A 24702-nucleotide genomic window follows, 5' to 3' on the forward strand; every position below is an offset into this window, starting at 1 on the left:
TGCAATCCGTTTTTCAATTTGACAAGTGACAAAGACAAAACTAATTTAACATCTTTTTTGTTATTTAACAAAATATTTATCAGATTTGCGTATTTGCCTTAAACAACCAACACGACCAAATCAAAAATCATTCACGCATCTAAGGTAGGAGGAACAGACGCAAGACAAAAAAGCACACTGAATCTGTTTCACAAACAGGTTAAAAGACCCTCTTCAAGAGAATTATCTCTGTTTTCCACTAAGCTGAGATTTGGCCGCTCTCTGAGAGATATAGTGAGAATAGTGACACAGCATCTTGCAGATGCGTTGATCTCACATCTTCTGGCAATGGGGCATCGAAGGCTGTCTCAAAGCAGCTTAGCTGTGTCTCTCGACTTGGATCATTGCTTAGATCTGACAGAAGCATATCGCATATTTCCTCTGCCATCTTTGAATATGCCACTCTGCACCAGTCAAAAACCAACATTTTTGCGTTTAAGTGTCTCTCTACAACTTGCAACCAAAATGCTACAAAAGGTTTTAATAAGCATGAAAACATATAATGTGCCATATGTTTGACCCGTATCTGTCCACACAGCAAACTTGGGCTGTGTTGTCATCAGAAGCCAACTACTTAGTTTAGGAGCAATCACTATGGATCCCACCAATTTTAGAAGGCACCCATCCAGAATTTCTCCATTATGTCTTATTTTCTAGGTTATGATAACTTATTTATGTAAGAAGCGGTCGTATCCTATAGGGAATGATCTAAATTCTATACAAACGAGTGGAACGAAGTAGGGTCATGCAAGTCATATAAGGTACTTACCTAGCTTCAACTGGTAATCTGTCACCCCAAACAGCCAATGATTCGTTTAAACGACCGACGAAACTTCTGCACGACTCGTTTTTGCTCTCAAGGGGTTCCTGTGGAAGCAAAGGAGTTATCTTGTTTGTATCATTCATACACGTGTTTACATATCAAGAAAATAAGACTCTTATGCCCATGATCATAGGATTGTAAGTTCCAGTGTTTAAAGCAATCTCGTTGAGTATCAGTGCAAGAAATGATATATTGTACAATCTATATGGTCGACAACAGCACAATCAAAGTTTAAGCAATTTAAAAGCTAGGGGAGTTACACATACCAGTTCTACCATCGTATCAGCATCTTCTTGCAGTGAACTCTTAAGTAAATAAAATGACATGTATATACCGGCACCCAAATCCCAGTTTTCAATCTCAGATTTGCGATCATCCATTGAAGTAGCAATTCTCCATATTTCTGAATGGTTAGCTGCATTTATTTAAGATAAAACAAATCACTCCAGATAGATCCTTCCTACACTACACCGGAATCATGATCTAATTTGAACAGTTGGTTCTGAAAATATGGAAAGTAAAGGAGCTTACCTGACAAAAATAATGAATGGGCAACTGACGTCATAAAAATGGAATGAGCTCTTTGCCAGTTTGCACATTCAATAAAGTGGTCAAGAGCCTTTATGAAATCTCCATGGTAATTGTAGTAAACTGCCTGCAACACAATAAAATAATTCAGCAATCAGCAACCACAAGTACCTTTAGCAGAAGCAGAGAAGAATAGTGTTTATATACTGTCCTTACCAGAGCTTCGTGCATCCATTCAGAAGGGATACCCAAGTCCTTGATAAATTGCCGTTGTGATTCCATAGAACTCCATATTTCACAGAACTGAAACAGGATTTCCCGAATGACAATGACGTGTAGATATGGTTGATCTTCACGGAAGGGTATGTGAAGGACAACGTAGATAGCCCAATGACAAAGGCCCTGAGAGAGAAGCTGTGCAACAAATCCCATATCGAGAATGTGAAGATCATCTGAAGTGAAAGCTCCAACTGCTTCTAGGATTCCTCGATGGTGCCAGATCATATGATAGTCAAGTGGATCGTCAGTTGAAGAGAATGCACTGAACATAGTCTTCAGGAAATCAATTTCTTCCTCCTCTTTGCTGTGTAGAAGCATAAGATAATACAAAAGGTCAGAACGCTTCTTGTTGCTTACAAACCCATCTGCAGGTCCTTCGTCAATATATATCGGGACGGGACACGGGGCTTTTGCCTGATCTAGTAGGAGTTGATAATTTCTGAAGATGACAGGTAATGAACTGTCCGGAGGTAGATGATGCCACATTAACAATCCTAGGAATCTCTTCCAGTCAATTGTAAAATCTTGTAATGCCTCATGGATATTACCAGCAAGCAATTCGTAAAGCTTAATTCTCTCCTTCTCGATGTAATTAAAATCCAGCCCATTCCTTCTCCAAAGGTGAAGCTGCTGCAAGATATCATTGCGGTTTACAGTTGATCCACCAGCCTGGCTCAACAAACAAGCAAGTCTAACATCTCCCTTAGATATGGCAAGTTCCACTGCTGAATCAAGCTCTCGTCCAGTCAGAAGAAAGAATAAGTGCTCCAGGTAGCCAGAACCATTTAGATCACTCACATCTTCTTGTACACGGTGACTGACACTTTCTTGGAGCCAATAACTAAATTCTGCTCTTCGGATAACTGGAAGAGCTTCTGAATTAACTTCTGCAGAATCTTCCTTCACATCTTGCATCATGTCTTCCTCATTATCAGAAGCTGCATAATTCAACGTTTCAGTACTCTGTCTGTCAGAAAAGAGAACTTTTATGAGTTCCCACACCATGACTTGGTGCATCGAAAACAGCTTCGCAGATCTTGACAACCCAGCAACCTCTAGCTGTTTCTCGATTACACCAATATAGTGTCGGCAGATATCTGAAAGAACTACACGATCAGTGACCACTCTCTGAAGTTTAAGACTGAAAGAGCCAAACGTAACTTCTTCTTCGTCATGCTTCAATGCCTTGTGGAGACTTAAGGGAGCCTCGAATGCAGAATCAATAAGTTCTTTCTGAACCTTTTCCTTTCTATCCCAAACCACTTTGTCAATTGCTATCTTTTCTTTATTGACCACAGAAGACAATACCATCTGAGAACTGGAGCTACATATTGGCTTACCAGTGTGAAAAAGGACACCATTTGGTCCCCAACCTGCTCGGAAAGACCTTCCCATAAACAATGCTGCATCCACAACATTGCGAGAATAGTTATCAGATACTGGCGTTACATGGCTGATGTCTAGCTCGAAACCTCCCATTTTCGACTTTTTCACTGCCAGATTCTTATTTTGTTGGACCATCAGGATACTACCAGGGGAGCTTTTATCATTACCAGGGTTATACTCCAGTAAAGCAAGCGGAGTTTTCCGCAAAACTGGTGGAGTATCTTGATGACTATTTCTTTGAGAAATTTTCTGTGAAGGTCTTACATTTTGTTTCGTCAAGGATGCCATATGATGTGAAGTTTGCTCTCTAAAATCATCAGCTTCGTTTAGATCTTCATTAGGAAACATCAGCATTCTCATTTCTTTCATCTTTCTAGGATCAAGTCCTAGATGAGCAGGAAGAGAGTGAGAAAGCTCTGGCTCGGAAGTTTCCATCTGATGTTCTTCAACAATATCAGCTACCTTGTCACCAACCAGTCCTACGGGATCTCCCAAACCTGGGGCATCATCCATAGCAATATCTTCTGCCTCATCATCACTCAACCCAAATCTGCTGAAATGAGGAACCAAAAATTTCCATAAACCATTATCAGGATCAAACGAGATGAAAGTTGCCCCTTGTCTTTCAGCGCTCTGTCTTAATTTATAAGCAATATGGTCAACTTGCACTTTCCCCAAAGTTGTTAGATTTGGTATGTTTACGATAAGAGTCACCTCAGCAGCCTTGTTAAGTCCCTCGCCAACAACTGGTTTAGAGCTCTCATCATCATAAACAATCACCTCGTGCCTTTGAAACTTAACTATCTGATCCAGGTCTAACCTTCTAACATCTGTATTCCCAAGAAACTTGATATAACCGTAACCAATCCTACCAATTGTGAAATCAGGAACCCTGCTGCAATAACCAGGGTTTTCAATTTCTCGCTCAACTAACTCCAACATGCATGGCTTCAAGAAGTAGTCAGGTGAATTTAACATAGGCAATGAATCAGTTATCTCTTCACTTAGGGCAGTAACTCCACCTAAGGAGATCCTTCTTTTCTTTTGCGAGTCCAAATTACCATCCATCCATGAAGTCTCTGTCAACATAGAATTTTGGAAAGTAAGATACAAGAACTTAAGAGAATGAAGTACAAAATTTTCAACATCAGATGATACAAGTTAACGCACACGACATGCTCAAACTTGAGTTGTCAAAGTCAATTAAAAACCTAGCAGAGAATAATTATCAACAGGATAGACTACCGCAATCAGTATTTATCTGATAAGAGTGTAAGTCAGCAATAATTTCTAATTCACCTAAATCAAGCAAAACGACTAAATATATTTGAAATGCAATGAATCAACAGTTAAACAGAACAAATGAGAATCGATTTATCTAAGAAAAGGCCAAGTTTGTGAAGTGTTCTGTGAATCAATCCAGTAAAACAAACATGATTCTGTCGAACAAGGCTTTTACTGTAGATGTTAAAAATCAATAAACCTCATTGTACTGGTAAGCATCAGTATCACTATTCTACCATCGTTAACCTAGATTTTTGTGAAAACTGAAAAGACGAACATGATTCTGTCGCTGAACGCTATGCATCAATCCAAAACATCAATAGCTCACACAAACCTCGAAATGGTTGAACAGACGTCATGATTGACGGAAACAGATACAAACACCGAAGCAAAGCGACAGTCTAGGGTTTCCTACTACCGCTAACTTCCCGCTTTTTGTAACGAATCCAATACTAAGGCGACGCTAACTAACGGCGGGCGACGATGATCGGATGAAAGGCTAAAACCGTTTAGATTCTCCTAAATTTTCTTCATCTACAGAATGAACTGAAGTGGTCGGAGTAATTAGCCGCCGCAGAGAAAGAGATCTGCCAGGTTGGGTTTAAGGATCCGTTTAAAGACCCGACCGGTTAATAAGAACTTAAAAGTAAAAAGTCAGATATTGGGCCATACTAAGGCCCAATAGAATAGGCCCAACAAGGGCTTTCCTTTTTCTTTTCTTTTTTTCAATCTCAGCGGTTTTCCTTTTCTAATCCCAGCGTCTGCTTAACGCTTCGCCGGACGTCAATGTGACGCAGTGACTTTTATAAATACTTGTCGCTCGCCCCATTCTCTCTTCCGACTAACTTCGTTTTCCCTCCTCTTCTGCTCACCGGAAAAGACTTAACTCTCCGACGGACCTTCCTCTCTCTCTCTAGGTTTGTTTCTTTTATTCTCTCGTTCGATTCGATTTCCCATTCTGATAAATCTTGTAGAGAAGCATTACTTATATGTGATTTTTGTCTCCTGTAATTGAACTTTTTTAACAGTTAATCCGACCTCGGGCTCGTGATAATGGCTACTTTTGGTGCGGCCGCTAACACAAACAGTAACCCTAACAAATCCTACGAGGTATTTTCTTTTCTATTTCTCTCGGTTTCTATGGCGGTTGATTATTTCTGGTTTTCGAGGTTTTTGTATTTAGGGTTTCTGTCGGTCTGATTCATGAGATCACTTGTAATCCCTACGCGTTTTTGCTTTGGGGGTGTTCGCTTTAGGGTTTTAAGATCCTTCGTTTTAATCTTGACTGAATCTTGCTGTTAGTGTTCTAGGGTTTTACGGCTGAGATCGATGGGAGGGTTTTTCTGATTTAACTTTCTTTTTTTCCGGCTTATTTCAATTGTTGTGAGATTTGTCTATAATGTATCCAATCAATGATTTAGAAAGCTAAAATTGAAGTCTTCTTCTGGGAAGGGGTTAAATTTCCTTGTTAAACGTGTACTTGTGATGGTTGCAGTGTCTCTGGGATATATTTTAAAGCTCGTCTTTCTATTTGTAGTATAAAGTTCACATATATATTCGTTTTCCTGCAGGTTACTCCGTCACCAGGGGACTCTATTTCGAGCTTGAGTTTTAGTCCAAGAGCGGATATACTAGTGGCCACTTCATGGGACAATCAGGTTTTTTCTTAGTTCTTTGGCTCCATGGCTTAAATTCGTACTTGTTAGTCCTAATACTATTGTTGAACACATGTCTTAGTTCAGTTTCTCTGCACTTTTTCATCTCCACCCACTGAAACCTGGACATGTATATATACGTTGTAACATGTGAGTTTTCTTCTTCTATTGCAGGTGAGGTGTTGGGAGATATCCCGTAGTGGCACCTCTATAGCCAGTGCTCCGAAAGCATCAATATCGCATGATCAGCCGGTAATATGTTATTGCTTTCTATCTTCTTCTCTTGCTTTCTTTTCTTTTAGATTTTTGAATCTGATGACTTTATCTTTTCCTTTTCTTGTGATGAAGGTTCTGTGTTCTGCTTGGAAAGATGATGGAACCACAGTCTTCAGCGGTGGATGTGATAAGCAAGCTAAAATGTGGCCCTTGTTGTCTGGTGGTCAACCTGTAACTGTTGCTATGCATGAGGGTCCTATCGTAGCTATGGCTTGGATCCCCGGAATGAACCTTCTCGCAACTGGAAGTTGGGATAGAACTTTGAAGTAAGAATGATTGTTCATTATATATTATGACCAACTGTAGCAAATGATAGAATGTTGACTTTAATTTATATTGTGCCATATATCTCTAATGATGTATATTGGTTTGCCTTCCAGATATTGGGACACAAGACAGCAAAACCCTGTGCATACCCAACAACTTCCAGATAAATGTTATGCATTGTCTGTAAAGCATCCTCTGATGGTTGTCGGAACTGCCGATAGAAATCTGATAGTCTTCAACTTGCAAAATCCTCAGGTAAGAATTTTCCCTTGTTGCTCCATACTCTAACTTGCGCATGTGAGTTTCTGAGTGCTATGAATACTGTGAGCCTCGTATGGTTTCGGGAATTCATTATCTATTTAGCATCAACATTTTGGAAAAGTTATAGATGTCCATATGCTATTTTCTTACAAAGAATAGGTCTCCCAGTCTTCTGACTCATGAACAGGCTTTCACCTTTAGATTAACAGTTTCTCTTATGTAAATTGTAGACTGAGTTCAAGAGAATTCAATCCCCTCTAAAGTACCAGACGAGGTGTGTTACTGCCTTCCCTGATCAGCAAGGATTTTTGGTAAGTCTTCTTATATAGTTTCTATTGTGTTTTGGTTAATTCAAAGTCAGAGGAATTAGCTTGTTCGTTAGATGCTAACATTTATTTAATCTCGTGAAAGTTCTATAGGTTTTTTCTAGTAAACAATATATAGTAGTTTGATATTTGTTGTTGTTTTACAAGTCACATCTTTAAATCCTATCTAGATCACAAAGTGTTAAATATGAAAATTAACCAGACCCAATGCGCTCTGTAGGTTGGTTCAATTGAGGGTCGGGTTGGTGTCCATCATCTGGATGATTCTCAACAGGGCAAAAACTTTACATTCAAATGCCACAGAGATAACAACGAGATATATTCTGTGAACTCTCTGAACTTCCACCCGGTAAGCTTTATGGCTCTGTTGTTATACTCTTTGTGTAGTCTTAAGCCTTGAGCACAATGGTTGAGGGTCCGAGTGATGAAATTGATTGTTTGAGTTGTTGTGTATTTAAGGTACATGGAACTTTTGCTACTGCTGGCTCTGATGGTGCTTTCAATTTCTGGGACAAGGATAGTAAACAAAGACTCAAGGTATGTTCACGTTGTATCTGTACTTTTGATTGAGCTTTCTTCTTTGTGTATGTAACATCTAATAGTTGTGTATCTTGTTCTCCACAATTGTCAGGCCATGGCGAGGTGCAATCAGCCAATTCCTTGCAGTTCGTTCAACCATGATGGCTCGATATATGCATATGCGGTATGATATAAATCTTGTTTGGTTTCACTTTATTTTTTATCTGCAAAATTGAAATGATCTTTTTACTAAGACTCTAGAAAACCATCATGAGCTTGCAAAACTTCGAGAAGATATATATATATATATATATATATATATTATGAAAAATTTATAAACATGCCATTGTAGGCTTGCTATGATTGGAGCAAAGGTGCAGAGAATCACAACCCGGCAACTGCAAAAAGCAGCATATTCTTGCACCTGCCACAGGTGTGTTGGTCAATCCTATCCTAATAGTAGTACAGTATTATGTTTTTCCAAAACATTAGTCTGCTGTAATTTAACCGATGGAATTGTTTTTGAATGAATATTGCAGGAAAACGAGGTGAAGGCGAAGCCAAGAGTTGCAACTGGCAGAAAATGAGATGTCGCTTAGACTTTGCTTAGTCGGATTTGTGATTTTGTTTAGCTTCTATAATTCGTTGGGCGTCGTTGTCTAATACTTAGTTGATGACACTTAGCATATAGTCTTCTCTAAAGTAAAATTTTTCGATGTTTTTGACTTTGGCTCAAATATGGAACCCTCTTATCTCACTCATCATATCTCATCAGATCGTATTAGGAACTTTTCTATTGCTCCCTTATTCGATAATCAAATCATTTTAAAGTTCAATATTGCGCAACTCGAATAAAAATAATAACAAGTTTTTTATGTAAAAGAGTTTTAATATTAGAAAACTACAATTCTTCTAAAAATGGTTATAAAGTTAGTTAGTGAAGAAGAGAGAGAGAGAGAGAGGAAGAAAACACTTGGCAGTTGATTAGTCGAAAGAGGAGATGAAAGAGGGGGAGTGAGCGAAGGAACTGGGAGACACACAAGACATTGTCCAAAAGTAGAAAAACTCGCGCCTCTTCCTTCGCTTACAAACTCTCATACTTCTTCTTCTTCTTCTTCTTCACCCTTACCTATATAACCCACTGCATCTTCAACTCCAATTTCCTTCAATTCTTCTATATATAAAAAAATAATAATTTGTTTTTGTTTTTCTCCCTTTTGTTCTTCTGTTTCGTTTAAAATAAGAACAACAGAAAAGAAAAAAAGATCGAGAGAAAATTTCAGTTTGAAAAAGAAAAATACTGCCACAGAGAGAAACTTTTGGAAAAAAATAATATATATTTGTCAAGAAAGAAAGAAAGAAAGAGAGTGAAAAAAGAAAAAGGAGAAAGAAACGAAACACCCCTGTTTCTGAACACACAATATGGCGGCAGGGAAAGATTCTAGCTGGGACGATATCAAGAACGAAGGCATCAATCTTGTTAGTAACTTACATTTGCTTAATTATGATTTCTTTCCCACTCTTTTTCTTTTTTACTTTGATTTCGCTAGCTAATTTTCGGTATTGAACAGGAGAAAATACCGATCGAGGAGGTCCTTACGCAGCTCAGATGTACAAGGGAAGGACTCACCAGTGAGGAAGGCCAAACTCGTCTCGAAATCTTCGGTCCTAACAAGCTCGAAGAGAAAAAGGCATACATAGACTTTCGAAAAACATATATTTCATATTTTTTCTTCACTCCCAAGAAACGACATCTAAAACACTTTTAATATTGTTTATAATCCACACAGGAAAGCAAGGTTTTGAAGTTCTTAGGTTTTATGTGGAACCCTCTCTCATGGGTCATGGAGTTGGCTGCTATCATGGCCATCGCCTTGGCCAACGGAGGAGTATATCACCTTAACTTACCTTACTTCCTCTCTTATTTTTCCTTCCTTCTTTGCACACACTTGTGATCATCCATCTTTGTAAAATTCATTGCCTTGTGCAGGGAAGGCCACCGGATTGGCAAGATTTCGTGGGTATCACGGTTCTTCTAGTCATCAACTCTACCATCAGTTTCATTGAAGAAAACAACGCCGGAAATGCTGCTGCCGCTTTGATGGCCGGTCTAGCTCCCAAAACCAAGGTATAAGTTATATACAATTCTTAAATTAGCTCTACGTAATATCAAATTTGGGGATATATCATTAATCATTTTAAAATCCTTGTAAAAGCTTCTGCGAGATGGGAAATGGAACGAGCAAGAGGCAGCTATATTGGTTCCCGGAGACATCATCAGCATCAAATTGGGTGACATTATTCCAGCAGACGGTCGTCTCTTGGACGGTGATCCTCTCAAGGTTGATCAATCTGCTCTCACTGGTGAGTCTTTACCAGTAACCAAGAATCCGGGCCAAGAAGTCTACTCAGGCTCCACCTGCAAGCAAGGAGAGATAGAAGCTGTTGTGATCGCTACTGGTGTTCATACTTTCTTCGGCAAAGCTGCTCATCTTGTAGACAGCACAAACCAAGAAGGCCATTTCCAGAAAGTGTTGACTGCCATTGGTAACTTCTGCATCTGCTCGATCGGGATAGGTATGATCATCGAGATTGTTGTGATGTATCCTATTCAGCACCGTGCGTATAGAGATGGAATCGACAACCTTTTGGTACTTCTCATTGGAGGAATCCCTATTGCAATGCCGACTGTTTTGTCTGTCACCATGGCCATTGGATCTCACCGTCTCTCTCAGCAAGGAGCAATCACTAAGAGAATGACAGCAATTGAAGAAATGGCTGGAATGGATGTTTTATGTAGTGACAAGACTGGAACTCTTACACTCAACAAGCTTACGGTTGACAAGAGCATGGTTGAGGTTTTTGTCAAAGACTTGGACAAGGATCAGCTTCTTGTGAATGCAGCAAGAGCCTCTAGAGTTGAAAACCAAGATGCTATTGATGCTTGCATTGTAGGAATGCTTGGAGATCCCAGAGAAGCAAGAGAGGGCATCACTGAAGTCCATTTCTTTCCGTTTAACCCCGTGGATAAGCGCACTGCTATCACTTACATTGACGCTAATGGAAACTGGCACCGTGTCAGCAAAGGCGCACCAGAGCAAGTAATAATTAATGAATTCATATTCTTTATGTCCTTCTTCTCTCAAGTTCTTTCCCATTGATTTGTTCTTTGTAACTTTTAGATCATTGAGCTCTGTAACCTTCGGGAGGATGCAAAGAAGAGAGCTCATGACATCATTGACAAGTTTGCTGACAGAGGACTTCGTTCTCTTGCTGTTGGCAGACAGGTAATAAGATTTAGTGCCAATCCCATAAATTTTGGATTCATGTGTGCTTCTTTCCCTTTAAATGCTAGCTCTTTTTCCTATATTGAATTTTCAGACTGTCTCTGAGAAAGACAAGAGCAGCCCTGGAGAGCCATGGCAGTTTCTTGGTCTCTTACCTCTCTTTGACCCTCCAAGACATGACAGTGCAGAGACAATCAGGCGTGCCCTTGATCTCGGAGTTAATGTCAAGATGATCACTGGTGACCAGCTCGCCATTGGTAAGGAAACTGGTCGTAGGCTTGGTATGGGTACCAACATGTATCCTTCTTCTGCTCTACTTGGGCAGGAGAAGGATGAATCGATATCTAGCCTTCCTGTTGATGAACTCATCGAGATGGCTGATGGATTCGCCGGTGTCTTCCCTGGTAATAACAGTCAAACCTAATGTAAAACATTTTCTCTTGATGTATTCTCACCAATGAATCTGTTTCCATCTGTCTGATTAGAGCACAAGTATGAGATTGTTAAGAGGCTCCAGGATATGAAGCACATTTGTGGCATGACTGGTGATGGGGTGAACGATGCCCCGGCTCTCAAGAGAGCTGACATTGGAATAGCTGTCGCTGACGCGACTGATGCAGCGAGAAGTGCATCTGACATTGTACTAACCGAGCCAGGTCTCAGTGTCATAGTTAGTGCTGTCTTAACGAGCAGAGCCATCTTCCAGAGAATGAAGAACTACACAATCTATGCAGTTTCCATCACAATCCGTGTAGTCATGGGCTTTCTGCTTCTTGCACTCATATGGAAGTTCGACTTCTCACCATTCATGGTGTTGGTAATCGCAATCCTGAATGATGGAACTATCATGACGATAGCAAAGGACAGAGTAAAGCCTTCTCCACTTCCTGATTCATGGAAGCTCAAAGAGATATTTGCCACCGGCGTTGTTCTTGGCACTTACCTAGCAGTCATGACTGTGGTTTTCTTCTGGGCTGCAGAGAGCACTGACTTCTTCTCGGTAAGAGTACTCTACCTTACTATTATGAAGATCTTTCAAGTAAGTGTCTTTGATCATCAGTTTGTTGCTGGTATACAGGCAAAGTTTGGGGTGAGATCTATCAGTGGCAATCCGCACGAGCTTACATCAGCTATTTACCTCCAAGTTAGTATCATTAGCCAGGCGCTTATCTTTGTCACAAGGTCACGTAGCTGGTCATATGTTGAACGTCCTGGCTTCTGGTTGATCTTTGCCTTTTTAATAGCTCAGCTGGTGAGTTCCAGTCTTGTTAAATACATATAAATAATGAAGAAGAAGAAGAAGCCTCAATGTACCTGACGCACTGTTCTTGTTTCTTGACTTAATTAGATTGCTACTCTCATTGCCGTGTACGCAAACTGGGATTTTGCAAGAATCAGAGGTACTGGGTGGGGGTGGGCAGGAGTTATCTGGCTCTACACTATAGTTACATACATCCCATTGGATATCCTCAAGTTCATCATCAGATATTCACTAAGTGGTAGAGCTTGGGATAATGTCATTGAGAACAAGGTGCGCTTTTGAGGAGACCGATAACATAATGAGAAGAAGAACACTACTAGTCTTTGCATTACTGTTGCTAACTCTTAGTTCCTTACGTGCAGACCGCTTTCACGTCAAAGAAAGACTACGGAAAAGGAGAGAGGGAAGCACAATGGGCACAAGCTCAACGTACCCTTCATGGATTGCAGCCTGCTCATCAAAGCTCAGACATGTTCAACGACAAGAGCACTTACAGAGAACTTTCAGAGATAGCAGATCAGGCCAAGAGACGGGCAGAAGTCGCAAGGCAACGCTCGAGTAACTGATATTAATCCATAACATTGTGTTCCTCAGAATATGGCCTTACAACTTTTACTCTTATTGTAATTTCAGGTTAAGAGAGCGTCATACATTGAAAGGTCACGTGGAATCAGTAGTGAAGCAGAAGGGACTTGACATCGAGGCTATCCAGCAACACTACACCCTGTGATTTCAGAAACAAGTGTGTGTTACTCAGTTTAGTTTAGAATTTTGCCAACCGCAAGAGTATTGAATAATAAACCACCTTCATCATCATTAGAAAATACTTCAAAAAGAGAAAGAAAAAAAAAAAAGAGGTTTCTTGTATAAGCAGTGGCTGTTGGCTGCTTTATTTGTTTTGATATATTCTTGTTTTTTTTTTTTTTTGCCTTAACAAAGCTAATAAGAATTTACAATTACTTAGAATTCTTTCTTCTTGTTCCACCATTGAGTTTCTTCTTCTGGTCTTTAAACCTGCTGCCAAAAGGAAAAAGCACATCAAACCAAAAATAAGAATGCATTATTCTTCATTGCAAATGAGAATGAACAATACCAATCAATCCTGTACAAGCCAGTGTGTCTGTGTTGGATCTGCGATGATTCTTGGCCTTGACTGATAAACGAGAAGAGATTTAATATTTCCAAAGAAACTTTATAAACAGCACGAGAGGAGATTTGTCTTTGCAAATGAGAACAAACAGATTTTGAAGACTTCAGGATATGACAAAATGTCCAAAGGTTTCACTTATTCTTGGATGAGTCTCGCAACGAAGACTTCAGCTCTATAGACATCAACTCCCAATTGAAAGAATACAAATCAACCTTCTTCAATCCAGTTTGTGTGTTTTGCATTCCCTGGCATTCACTAATCAACCAACATAAAGGACAAATATAATAATGGCACAAGGATTGATATAAAAACTAGAGAAATTGTAATCATTAAAACATTCACTTGCTGAACAATTCGATACAGATCAAAACTATTACTACAATCCATAGATAAGGGTATCGTTTAAGCTTCCCTAGTTAGAAGTAGATATATAACTATACCAAACTCTCTCCAATAACTAAATCTGACTAAATGATGATTTTACTGATCCGGCTTTTTCTGGTTTTGCCTTGCATGGTGAAGAAACCAAAGCGCTCCTTCCGCTGCATGCTCAGCTGCAGCTTTCTTATTACGCTTGGGATCCCCAAAACACTCCAAAACAGTATTCCCTGAAGAATCTCTAATCTCAACCACAACTTTGTATGAAAATCTAAACCAAAAAAAAAAAACCAAAAAACCAGGTTCATGCAAAAAAAAAGGGTGTGATTAAAAATAGAAGCAAGTGCAGGTAAGACTAAGGTGTTCACATACAATCTCATATGGGAAGGCCCATCAACTTTGCAGCATTCATAAACCGGAGGTCTCCAACGCTTGGAAGCACATATTTCGTGTAGTACCGATTTCGCTGACCCTCTCTTAGATTCATCTGGACCATATGGTACACAATGAAGCATAAATCAGTACAAAAGTTTACTGAACCTTAAAAGAGTTGCGAGATTCTAAGTAAAAACAAGAAGATGATGACTCTTATCTCTATACTTTGATAAAGAGCTGAAGAAAAAACCGCACCTTTAGATTTCGGTTTGGTGTCGTTCTCTTCATCTGGTTTAGGAAGAAGAAGGTTCTTCTGTTGTGTAATGCTTATGAGACTTCTTGTGCTGTTAGGATCAATCTGAATGTTAGAGAAGGAAGAAAAGGCATTGTCTTCTTTAGCATCCTCCTCATTCACATCTTTAAGCTTTAACCCACTCTTCTCATCGAAACTCTGCATTCCCGCATTATCATCTTGCACCACCATCATCATTGCTCTTGGCTTCTAACAAACCCAAAATAAAAACAGTCGAAATTAACAAAAGTTGAGATATTTCAATAACCCTCTCTCGCCACTTAATTATAGCCAAATTCAAGATGAAAACTCACAGAAAAAATTAACAATCTTAAAATAGAAAGAAACACAGAAAGATCGATTCATCTCTTTCAAAAAACCCAAATGATCAATTTCGTAGCAAAGGAAATAAAGAAAGAAAGAATCTTTGAGAGGAATATGTATATATATTTACCAGAGAGGAGGGGCCGGGGATAGAAGATGGATCGAGAGGAGGAATATCTTTGAGACTGATAAATGATCTTCTTGTTGATGTGTTTATTTTGCCAATCCTCTGCTTCGTAACCCGATCCTCCATCTTCTTTCATCGCTTGTTTTCAATCTCTTTGGAAAAAAACGATGATCTCGAGACCACAACGGATAAGGTTCATTCATTAATTTGCCCACACCAAAAAAAGTCAACGTTTGTTCTCTGTTTTGTTCTTTTTTTCTTTTCTAATTAAAACAAACTTTGTTATACCGATTTGTTTTTTTTTTTTTTTTTTTAGTAATGCTCAAAGTTCAAACACAGAATAATAAATTCTCAGAAGAACCAACAAAAGAAGAAAAAATGTTACATACACAAACACATTGGTCAGAAAAGGCTTAGAAGACAAAAAAAAGGGAAAGTTTTTTCACAAAATCCGCAATGATCCGCCGAGTTCTACTGGTAAGAGAGGGATGAGTGAGTGCAAGACATCAGTTATAAGTGGTCTGTAACTTGGCTCTGGCTGTACACACAACACTGCTACCGCAGCAACCTGTTCACATTCGATCAAGAGAGGAAAAGAGTTTTAAAAAACGAAACGAATCTTTTCAGTATTTGGCCAAATAGAATAGTAACATCTGTGTGAAGAAGAAAAATGGGAATATTGATGAAGCTGACCTGATAGAGATGCTTTAAGTCCATGGTTCCTTTGATTGCAGGATCCAAGATGTTTGGAAGATTAGCTCTATCACTCAGCTTAGGTACAGCCTGATCAAAGAAAGATAACAAAATTCATAACTCATAATAAGCCAGAGGCAGGAAAACAAAGCGACTCTCTCTCTCTCGTGAAAATTTATGATTTGTATGTACCCAAGTTATGATGGATTCTGGTTCACAAGACGGTTTCTCCACTGATTTCTTCCCGAGAAGAAGTTCGAGTAGAATCACTCCAAATGAGTAGACATCATTCTTGTCTGTTACTTTCCCTGAAATATGAATAGATCAAAGAGAACAATTTGAGTATCTCTCGGTTGCCATATGTCAAGAACTCAAAAATATTAGTTTACCATCAAGAAGATACTCGGAAGCTCTGTTCAGGTTTTTGTTCTGCGTCGTCAACACCATGGCAAACCCAAAATCTGATATCTGAAGAGAAACAAATGGTGGCAACAGATCCTTACAAACTCATATTGTATGGAGAATACAAATATCTCTCTCCTAAGAAGAATTCTAAATCATTACTATCATTTTCTCTTTTACCTTTGCATTGAAATCGGAGTCTAGAAGGATGCTAGATGATTTCAAATCTCTGTGAACTACAGGAGGATGGCAATGCTCGTGAAGATACTCCAATCCTCTTTATAAAAAGAGAAAAAAAAACTTTGTAAGCACATAACAAATTCTTCTTGTTGATGATGACACGAAACTGTTCCCTAAATGTTTGAAAGTATGATTAGACTTTACCTTGCTATATCAACAGCTATTTTCATCCTAAGCTGCCAAGTTAAACCTGAACCTTGACTAGGCCCTGTAAGCATCCAAAAGCAAAAAATAAATCTCAATATCAAATGACAAATGAAACAAAGTTGCCTAAATTTGGATCATATATATATCCCTTTACCATGGAGCTGAGTCTCCCAAGATCCATTCTGCATCATCTCATACACAATACAACTCTTTTGGCGATATACGCAAAATCCCAATAGGGAAACTATGTTCTGATGCTTGATCTTAGCCAACCAATCTACCTCAGTCTGCAGATAAATCAACAAGAAAAAAAACTAGTTATGGTTTTATCGAGTGAGATCAGGTTCGATTCTGAGAAACCTTACAGGTCAAAGCCAATCAAACCTCAAACTGTTTTTCAATGTCTGTCTCCCCACCACCATCAAGTTTCTTCACAGTGACAGAGGACTTTTCATCAAGACAAGCTCTGTAAAGGCATCCACGACCACCTCGGCTCAACACATTACTATCGCTAAACTTGTTTGTTGCAGACTCCAGCAACTGATACTCATACACAGGTATAGTTCCTTTTCTCACAGATTCAATCTTGTGTACAATCGGCTTCGTGGATACACTCTTCACCGAATCTTCAGATAACCCAAAAGCACCAAGATAAGCCAATAGTGTAATAAAAGAGTAGTAACAAAACCAAGAAACTACAATTGGTTTGAGAGAGATAAAACTTTTAAAAATACCAGATTTGTGTTTGATCCCGGTGAAGCTGTTCTTCATATATCTGTACCTCCAAAGCAAGAGATACAAAAGGAACATGACTGTGACACAGAGGAGAGTTGATGAGACTATAAGAGCAATTAGAATCTTCTTGTTCAAGTCCTGGCGAAGCACCACTTTAACAATGGGAGGTCCTGAGCAAAAAGTAAAATTAGAAAAAGGTCAAGACTTTATTTCTTCTCAGTGTCATCATTATCGGAAAGTTTTCAGTTTTCATTCGGTAAACAGTAATCGATTCAACTAAATTCAATTCCTTTAAGCAATTTTTCAGCAAAACCATAACGACCCAATCACTCGATTCAGTAGTAATAGTTGTTCTTCTAGGGCAATTAGGGAAGCTAATAAGTAAGTACCTGGGGATTGAGCTGCTACCATTCGTGGAGAAGCCTGAGAAATGGGGATTTCGTGGGAAGTACCAGAAACGTAGACAAGAGAAGATTTTTCTTCTGAATTAGTAGCAAGAGCAATGGAGAAGAAGGAGAAACCAAGAAGAACCCAAATGGGTAGCAGCAGATGCCGAAGAAGGTGAGACATAAGTTTTTTTCTTTGTCTGGGTACTATCACACAAACAAACATGCAGAGAAAAGACAAAAACAGAAAAAATAGAGAGAAGATTAGAAGATGAAGAAGCTGCTTTGTGTTCTTCGTTCTATCTTACTTACTCTATATGGTGGAAGGAAATCTAGAGATTATCTTTTTGTCTGGAGGGAGATGGAGACAAGAGACACTGTTGGAGTTGGGAAACAGAGAGAAGGACAAAGTTTTTTGTGTTTGGTCTTCATGTGGCAGTTATGAAAAGGTGGAAAAAAGTTTTAAGTGTGTGCCGCCTGAGGAGAGAGAAACTCAGAAACCCCTACCCCAAACCCAACCCCCCAGGCCAGACGTGGTGATAAGACGTGGGAATTATGGAGAGAGATGTTGTTTAGTGTAGCAGCTAAATCACAGTTTCTTTCTTTCTTCCCCATTCACAAGAATCTTTTTAATTTTTGATTTTGTCCTACATTACAAAATTTGACATCCCAAGGCAAGATGATGAAATGATACTGTGTTTATTAAACCTTTTTATACGTAAAGTACTAAAAAATATTTTCTATGAAAGCGTTAGTCCTTTACTTCTGTATAAAGAATTTAAATTAAAGTAAATAAATTGTTATAGTTGCAAGGTTTTATACAAAATTTAGAATTGGATCATTCATCATTAGATTAACAAATTTCTTTGTTTATTTATAATCGGATCATGTTATATTACTATTTATTATTACTATTTACATACTTGAAAAAATAGTAATATAATGATGTGATGTTAGAGGAGAAGAATATAGAGAGAATGGATTGTGTAATCTCTCGATAGAGTTGTTTGCATCGAGGCACAGTAATCCAAATGATTCGATTGGGTCACTGCCCAAATTCAATTCATGCGGGATTTTAGTGAACAAAACGACAAGTCGTGGTTTAAAGAGTGAATCCAATAAAATATATTTCTTTTTAGAAAAAGTAAAATAAAGTATATACAGTATTATACAGAGACCACAAAACTCCAAAAAGTATGAGCATTATTCATGTGAACTTTCTTATGTCTGTCCTAGTCAACTTTAATTTACCGACACCTCACTGACTCTACAGTTGAAAAAAACAACTAGACTTATTGTTGGGCCAGATCAAGCCCAATTTCGAAATTTTCAATGGCGTAGTCAAGTACAAATATACGTATTGGGCCTTTAAAGAATAAAGAGGTTTATTAATATATGATTGATTGGGCCAGAACAAGCCCAATTATGAAATTTAAAAATCGGGATGTGAGGTTAAAAAGAGTCAGCGGAGAAGAAAAGATTAGTTTAGAGACTCTCTGATGAGCTGAGAGCAAATCGAGAGAGAGAGAGCATCAAAAATGGATATACACTTACCAGAAGAATGTTGGGAATTGATCTGTAAAGCTATGGAAGAAGATGACTATCGATTCCTGGAATCAGTTTCAGTGGTATCAACCTTGTTACTCTCCATCACAAATCGCGTCCGCTCTACTTTCGTCATCACCGATCGAACTCTTCCTTCACTCGACCGTCACCTCCTTCGTTTCCGTAACTTGAAGCGTATCAAATTCTTCGATTTCAATCACGATCTCAATTCGACTCTTCTCCAAGTTTCCCGTTCCGGTTTAGATCTCGAATCAGTCGACGTCTCGCAGATGCGTTGTTTCCCAGATTTCGAGTCAAAATCGATGACGATGATGAAGGAATTGAAATGTTCCGGAGTTGGGGGTTTTCAAGATAGCAATCTAGTTTCCATCGGAGCGAGTTTCCCGTTCCTGGAGAAGCTCGACATAAGCTACCCAAATTCGATTCCCAGCAAAGTCTCTGATTCTGGGGTTATCAGTCTTTCCTCAAATCTCAAAGGTTTGTTGAAGATTAATATCTCCGGTAACAGTTTCATCACTGATAAATCTTTGATAGCTCTCTCTCGTAACTGTCTTCTCTTGAGAGAAATCATCTTCCGTGACTGTGATTTCATTTCGTCTGAATCCATCAAGTTCCTTTTACACAATTCCAAAAACTTAGAGTCTCTTGCTATCAATGGAATCGGGTTGAGGCCTAGGGAGTCTCTCCCAAGCGATGCTTTCAGATTTGCTCGTCGTTTGATTGACCTTGATCTCTCCGATTCGTTTTTATTCGATGAGTTGCTCTGTTTCGTTGCTGATGCGAAGTTACCTTTAAAGAAGCTTCTTCTCTCCAATTGTCAAGGTTTTACTTTTGATGGGGTATGTTACTTGCTTTCCAAGTACCAAACACTTCTTCACTTGAACCTTAATGGAGCTAATTTCCTCTCTGATGATATGATTATGAAACTAGCGTTGTTCTTCCCGCGTTTAACCTTTGTGAACATTAGTTTCTGTTCTAAGTTGACTGGTTTATCATTCTTTACCGTTATTGAAAGATGTGTTTCCCTGAGGTGTATGATTATGGAAGGGACGAATTTTGGATTGGAAGACTATGATGATGACAAGGAACTGGATGATGTCAAGTCAAGGATCAAGTTCTTGTACCTATCTAGAAACCACAACTTGCGTGATGAGTGTCTCGAGAAGATATCACGTTACTGCCCTTTTATAGAAAGTCTTGACGTCGCGCAATGTCCTGGCATTACTAGATATGGGATTCTTCATGTTTGGAGGAACTGTGGCGACCTAAGATCTTTGGATATCAGTAGATGCACTGGGATAAGGAGTCTTGGTGTAGTAGTAGACTTTGAGCTTCCAAAGTTGGAGTCTTTGCGAGCATGTGGAACTTGGATCGACGACCAAGCCTTGGATATGATCAGCAAAAGATGTAGAGGGTTGTTGCATCTTGATCTTCAAGGATGCTTGAATGTGAGTTCGAAAGGGGTGAGGGAAGTTGTGCAGAGATGCATACGTTTAAGAGAGATTAACCTCAAGTATTGTGAAGCTGATGATGGAATTTTCACTTGGATGGTTTTTGCTAATCCATCTCTTAGGAAGATCGTACCGCCATGTGGTTTCTCTCCAACTGAAAAACTTCAGAACTTCTTGCTCCGTCATGGATGTGTAATCTCCCACGATTCTTCTGAGTTGCTTTCTTTAGAATACCGTGCCAATGGAAGAGATGATGACACACTGACTAGACTGATTATTTGAGCTGATTAAGTCTTCACTCTAGAAAGACCATTTAAAACATCCATTGCATGCGTCACACTGCATATGTAATCTGGATGATTTTTTAGTGCGTTTCGTGAAGAGCTACTCAACCACTTAACTTTTTCATCCGGGCTCCGCTTATACTTGCAGCTCTGCTTTGCTTCCCGTCATCCTTTGGTTTCTGCTCTACTAGTTGTTTCTTCTTGGGTCTTCCAGCTTTCCTCCGTTTTTCTTCCTTTGGAAGCTCTGTTATTGCAACTCTGCTCTGTGTTTCATCCTAGAATAATGCACAAAGTATCAGCTTAACAACAGACCAATGCCATATTTCTTAATGGTAACAACAAATCTAACATAACAAGCCAGTTTTTATATTCTTTATCAAAATCAACAAAACAGTCTATGGAAAATTTTAGACTAGTCGCTATGACAAACTAAAACGCTAGACACGAATTGAAAAGGAGTAAACTTACAGGTTGCTCTCTTAGATATCGACGAATAGCAAACCTGTCAAACACATCGTCTGGATTCCTCGGCTGATCGACGAGAGGTTTCTCGGTAAAGGGTAATTGAGAGGGTAGTCTTGATGAAGACGTTGAGAAAATACGGATTAGAAATGGATTCAAGTGGAACCTTTGTTTTGGTCTGAGGAGATGAAGCGCCATGACTGTTCTGTTTTCAATAACGGAAGATGAAGTGGAAGTGAAACCGGGAAATAAATAAACCCCTATAGTGGCGTTTCAATTGCTTCATTCCGGTTATCTCTGAACCGAGTTTGGTTGCTCAACAGTTGATAACCGGGTTAAAGTAGCGGTTTATTCTCTACTCTAATAAACCACCGCTGACTTTTGAACTTTGAATCCTTATTTGGTAAAAACGCCATTGATGAAGATTCATCAACCTTAAGGTCGAAGAAGATAAACTGGAAGTAAAGATAGAAGCTTTGAGAAAGATATGTTTGAGAAGTAAGTTTTATTCCCACATTCCAAGTATAAAGACAATGTCAAAGAAAGTAATATCCCACTACTTTTTTGTTCTCTACTCGCCAAAACAGCCTGCAACAATAAACTCTAACAGAACAACTTTCCTCCCCAATATGATTTGATAAGAGAGCCCACATTATCTCTTTTGCCATAATGAAAAGAACAAAGAGAGAGTACTGAGATCACAATTCTATGATGTCACTTGCACAAAATTTTAACACTTGTAATCTGGGTTGTCACGAAGGCCGAGTTTTGACAGTGAAAGGCAGTAAGAATCCCAGTCCGTTCGTCTCATGTACTTCAACAGTTTCTTCCGTCTCTGCACCATTGCTATAAGTCCCTTTCGCGAATGCTTGTCCTAAGGTTATAAGGATGCAAGATCAGGTTACCGTAGAAAAAAACCACATCAGGTAGCTTCAGATAGAAAGATTACCTTTTTATGTAGAACAGAGGACAGATGCTTGATCTTAGTGGTCAGTTGTGCCACTACAAGGAAAAATAATAAAGATCACTAAACCAGCAATTTGTGACATTTGGTTCTCAAAAACAACAACGGCAATGACCTATTGTTTAGCTGCTAAATGTAGCCTCAAGAAATGTAAATGATATTCAATAGCTAAAGCTACCATTGATCAAAAACATCTCAGTTACCTTGAACACGTGCAGAACCACAATCTGATTCTGACATCTTGAACTCATCCCGGACCTTTGCAAGTTCGATTTTCATCTTCTCCGCAGAAGACATGTTATCCGGGTGGAAATACTGCATTTTTGAATTTACACATGCATATTAACATAATCAATGCCAAAAATTCTTATAATGGTTGAGAATCGAGAAGAAAAAAAGACTTACAGTTTCAACAAGCTGCTCTTTCGGAGGCTCGAGCTTATACTTAGGGGTGCCATTTAAGACTCCGAAAATATCCAATTTCTGAACTGCAAGCAAATTAACCTTCCAATCAAAATCACAACAAGCGAGAACAAATCAAAACCAACAACTCAGCAACAACCTCAAACTATACTGTCGAACTGTAAAGCAACTTGATCACAGCAGAGTGTTTGAGATTGTAAACAAAACATTCAAATATATACACACAAAGAAAGAGTAATGAGAGTGGGGGGGCTCGGAACCTACAGGGAACAGACTTCTGAGCTTCCTCAGCCTTGGCTTTTTTAATCTCAGACCTCAACTCTTTGACGATGGAGGGATGGGCTGAACTCGTTCTCTGTGCATGTTCCTCTTCCATCGCCCTAAGCTTAACAAGCCTCTGATTAAGCTCCTCTAGTGAGAACCAACCTTGTTCTTTCTTTCCTTCTGGTCTATACAATCTTAGCTTCTCTCCCAATTCATAAGGATCATAACTCTTGTAAAACTCCGATTTCATCTCCTCAGCGTCGTCGTTCCCTTGTTCTAATAATTCCTCCGCAAACACTGAATGTGGCAATCCTTCTCCTCCTCCTCCGATTGCATTTGAACGGAGATTCGTATTGAATTGCGTCTTCATAGTGTTCTGTAACCCAGATAAACTGGCCCATTTGCCTTCTTGTGGTCTCATCTGCCTTAAGTTCTCCTTTACTCTTGCAAATGACGTACCTTCGATTTTACGAGTCCCATACGAATCTCCAGATTTTGATAACACATTCTGTTTGTAAACATCTTGCCAATCCCTAGGCGGTGGAGCTGCTTCTCTGCTTCGGAACTCGTTCAGATTCCTCCTGATTTCCTGAATTCGGCCGCCGATTTGGTTACCGGAGAGCGACGGCGATGGATTTTGAGCTTTGGGATCGAATCTGGCGAACTGTCTCTTCCCGTCCTGAGGCTGACTCTGTTTCAGGCTGCTTTTGATACCACTGAAGTAGGATGGGATTTTGAAATCCGACGGCGGCGAAGATGTAGTAGAAGACGGTGATTGAGAGCGGTGGTAGCTAGATTCGTTCCCGTCTTGAGGAGATGACAAAGAGGAGGAAGAGGAGGAGGTTGAGAAAAGGTGAATGAGAGATGGATTAGAATGTAACCTTTGCTTATGTCTGGCGAGATGAAGCGCCATTGAAACTGATCTTGGCGGCTCCTGAAGCTTTTATTAGGGTTTTGGATGGGTACCGTCGTAGCGTAGATGATGATGAACATGGAGGAGCCGTTTCAAGTGAGAAATGCAAATGATGGTCTCAGTTCGGTTTATCTATTAAACCGGAATTGATATGACGGTTTAAGTAAACCGGATATGAAAGAAGGGACGGCCGACGGTTTGTTTGCTTTTCGCCCTTTCGGTAAAAGTGAAAGTCAAATGGGAACTGCTACTAACTATCATCATCATCATCATTACTGACTGACTTGAGATGAGTAAATCTTACGTAACTGAGTCAGAAGGTTCGATTCGGCAGGTCTTTTTGTTCTTAGGCATTTTAATATTTTAACTAAGATTAAACATTAGATTACATTATCTGGTGTGACATGTATTTAAGGAACAACAAAAAAAAAAAAGGTGGTGGTATTTGACTCTGTGTATGTAGCAATTTTTTCTTAAATGCTACATCTGATTCAGATGAAATTCGAATAATTTCGGTGAAATAGCAGATGATACCGTGTTATCATGTTACCGTGTCGACGAAAAGTAAGAATGTTAAGTTCACTGACTAGCTTTTTCGTACAATCGAGAACTATAAAATAAAACTTTTTCGAGAGAGAGACGTATGTGTTTCCACTAATACGAATACTGACCCTTCTTAACAAAGACAGTGTATTTGCACGAATACATTTTCATTGACACGTGTTCTTTACACTTTGGTGTTCAAACAAAAAAACCACTTGCAAACTGCTCAATTTCAACTGATACGTGTCTAATACAAGAAATTCAAAAATCAAACCTTATTTTTGTTTGTTTGGTTATATTTTTGTTTCAACTTATACCATCTCTATTGTATATTTCTATTTTTTCTCTAAAATAAACTAACTCAAAAATAGAGTATTGTTTTATTCAAATGT

At 39.1% G+C, this 24702-nt stretch overlaps 7 protein-coding genes across 9 annotated transcripts; 3 read left to right on the plus strand and 4 right to left on the minus strand.

The window, feature by feature from the left end:
- Positions 1 to 41: 41 nt before the first annotated feature.
- On the minus strand, positions 42 to 4954 carry LOC104714308 (nuclear pore complex protein NUP96). Its single transcript, XM_010431622.3, has 6 exons — positions 4674 to 4954; positions 1607 to 4134; positions 1394 to 1517; positions 1129 to 1277; positions 809 to 906; positions 42 to 443 (listed from the first exon to the last, which is right to left on the minus strand). The coding sequence occupies exons 1-6, from the start codon at positions 4696 to 4698 to the stop codon at positions 239 to 241; spliced, it is 3129 nt and encodes a 1042-aa protein (XP_010429924.2). The 5' UTR covers positions 4699 to 4954; the 3' UTR covers positions 42 to 238.
- On the plus strand, positions 4916 to 8400 carry LOC104714309 (protein RAE1). The gene is made up of 12 exons (XM_019229638.2): positions 4916 to 5256; positions 5368 to 5449; positions 5911 to 5997; positions 6169 to 6246; positions 6343 to 6536; positions 6651 to 6792; positions 7029 to 7109; positions 7345 to 7473; positions 7584 to 7661; positions 7756 to 7827; positions 7996 to 8076; positions 8183 to 8400. Exons 2-12 carry the CDS (start codon positions 5393 to 5395, stop codon positions 8228 to 8230), a joined length of 1047 nt encoding a protein of 348 aa, XP_019085183.1. The 5' UTR covers positions 4916 to 5256; positions 5368 to 5392; the 3' UTR covers positions 8231 to 8400.
- A 202-nt stretch (positions 8401 to 8602) lies between these two features.
- LOC104715991 (ATPase 9, plasma membrane-type) lies at positions 8603 to 13157 on the plus strand. Of its 2 annotated transcripts, XM_087466265.1 has the most exons (12): positions 8603 to 9122; positions 9215 to 9334; positions 9434 to 9532; positions 9634 to 9771; positions 9860 to 10744; positions 10826 to 10930; positions 11025 to 11334; positions 11416 to 11930; positions 12009 to 12182; positions 12279 to 12461; positions 12554 to 12738; positions 12825 to 13157. In XM_087466265.1, the coding sequence occupies exons 1-12, from the start codon at positions 9066 to 9068 to the stop codon at positions 12919 to 12921; spliced, it is 2868 nt and encodes a 955-aa protein (XP_087322391.1). In that variant the 5' UTR covers positions 8603 to 9065; the 3' UTR covers positions 12922 to 13157. The 2 variants fall into 2 exon arrangements, with proteins under 2 accessions (XP_087322391.1, XP_087322390.1); XM_087466264.1 differs by having other exon boundaries at positions 8811 to 9122; positions 11416 to 12182.
- A 483-nt stretch (positions 13158 to 13640) lies between these two features.
- On the minus strand, positions 13641 to 15079 carry LOC104714310 (ribonuclease 3-like protein 1). Of its 2 annotated transcripts, none has more exons than XM_010431625.3 (4): positions 14841 to 15079; positions 14350 to 14593; positions 14092 to 14206; positions 13641 to 13990 (listed from the first exon to the last, which is right to left on the minus strand). In XM_010431625.3, the coding sequence occupies exons 1-4, from the start codon at positions 14961 to 14963 to the stop codon at positions 13822 to 13824; spliced, it is 651 nt and encodes a 216-aa protein (XP_010429927.1). In that variant the 5' UTR covers positions 14964 to 15079; the 3' UTR covers positions 13641 to 13821. The 2 variants fall into 2 exon arrangements, with proteins under 2 accessions (XP_010429927.1, XP_010429926.1); XM_010431624.3 differs by having other exon boundaries at positions 14350 to 14596; positions 14841 to 15010.
- Positions 15080 to 15115: 36 nt separating this feature from the next.
- LOC104714313 (putative receptor-like protein kinase At1g80640) lies at positions 15116 to 18116 on the minus strand. The gene is made up of 10 exons (XM_010431627.3): positions 17444 to 18116; positions 17054 to 17224; positions 16704 to 16945; positions 16474 to 16606; positions 16317 to 16380; positions 16113 to 16209; positions 15920 to 15998; positions 15723 to 15838; positions 15531 to 15620; positions 15116 to 15405 (listed from the first exon to the last, which is right to left on the minus strand). Exons 1-10 carry the CDS (start codon positions 17664 to 17666, stop codon positions 15280 to 15282), a joined length of 1341 nt encoding a protein of 446 aa, XP_010429929.2. The 5' UTR covers positions 17667 to 18116; the 3' UTR covers positions 15116 to 15279.
- A 755-nt stretch (positions 18117 to 18871) lies between these two features.
- Positions 18872 to 21050, plus strand: LOC104714314 (F-box/LRR-repeat protein 16-like). The gene has a single exon (XM_010431629.2). It carries the CDS (start codon positions 18979 to 18981, stop codon positions 20737 to 20739), a length of 1761 nt encoding a protein of 586 aa, XP_010429931.2. The 5' UTR covers positions 18872 to 18978; the 3' UTR covers positions 20740 to 21050.
- A 643-nt stretch (positions 21051 to 21693) lies between these two features.
- On the minus strand, positions 21694 to 24082 carry LOC104714315 (uncharacterized). The gene is made up of 5 exons (XM_010431630.3): positions 22855 to 24082; positions 22573 to 22655; positions 22371 to 22482; positions 22153 to 22205; positions 21694 to 22077 (listed from the first exon to the last, which is right to left on the minus strand). Exons 1-5 carry the CDS (start codon positions 23765 to 23767, stop codon positions 21934 to 21936), a joined length of 1305 nt encoding a protein of 434 aa, XP_010429932.1. The 5' UTR covers positions 23768 to 24082; the 3' UTR covers positions 21694 to 21933.
- Between the last annotated feature and the right edge of the window lie 620 nt (positions 24083 to 24702).

Source organism: Camelina sativa, chromosome 9 (assembly GCF_030686135.1).
Source record: "Camelina sativa cultivar CO46 ecotype springtype chromosome 9, ASM3068613v1".
In the NCBI taxonomy this organism is placed as follows: Eukaryota; Viridiplantae; Streptophyta; class Magnoliopsida; order Brassicales; family Brassicaceae; genus Camelina; species Camelina sativa.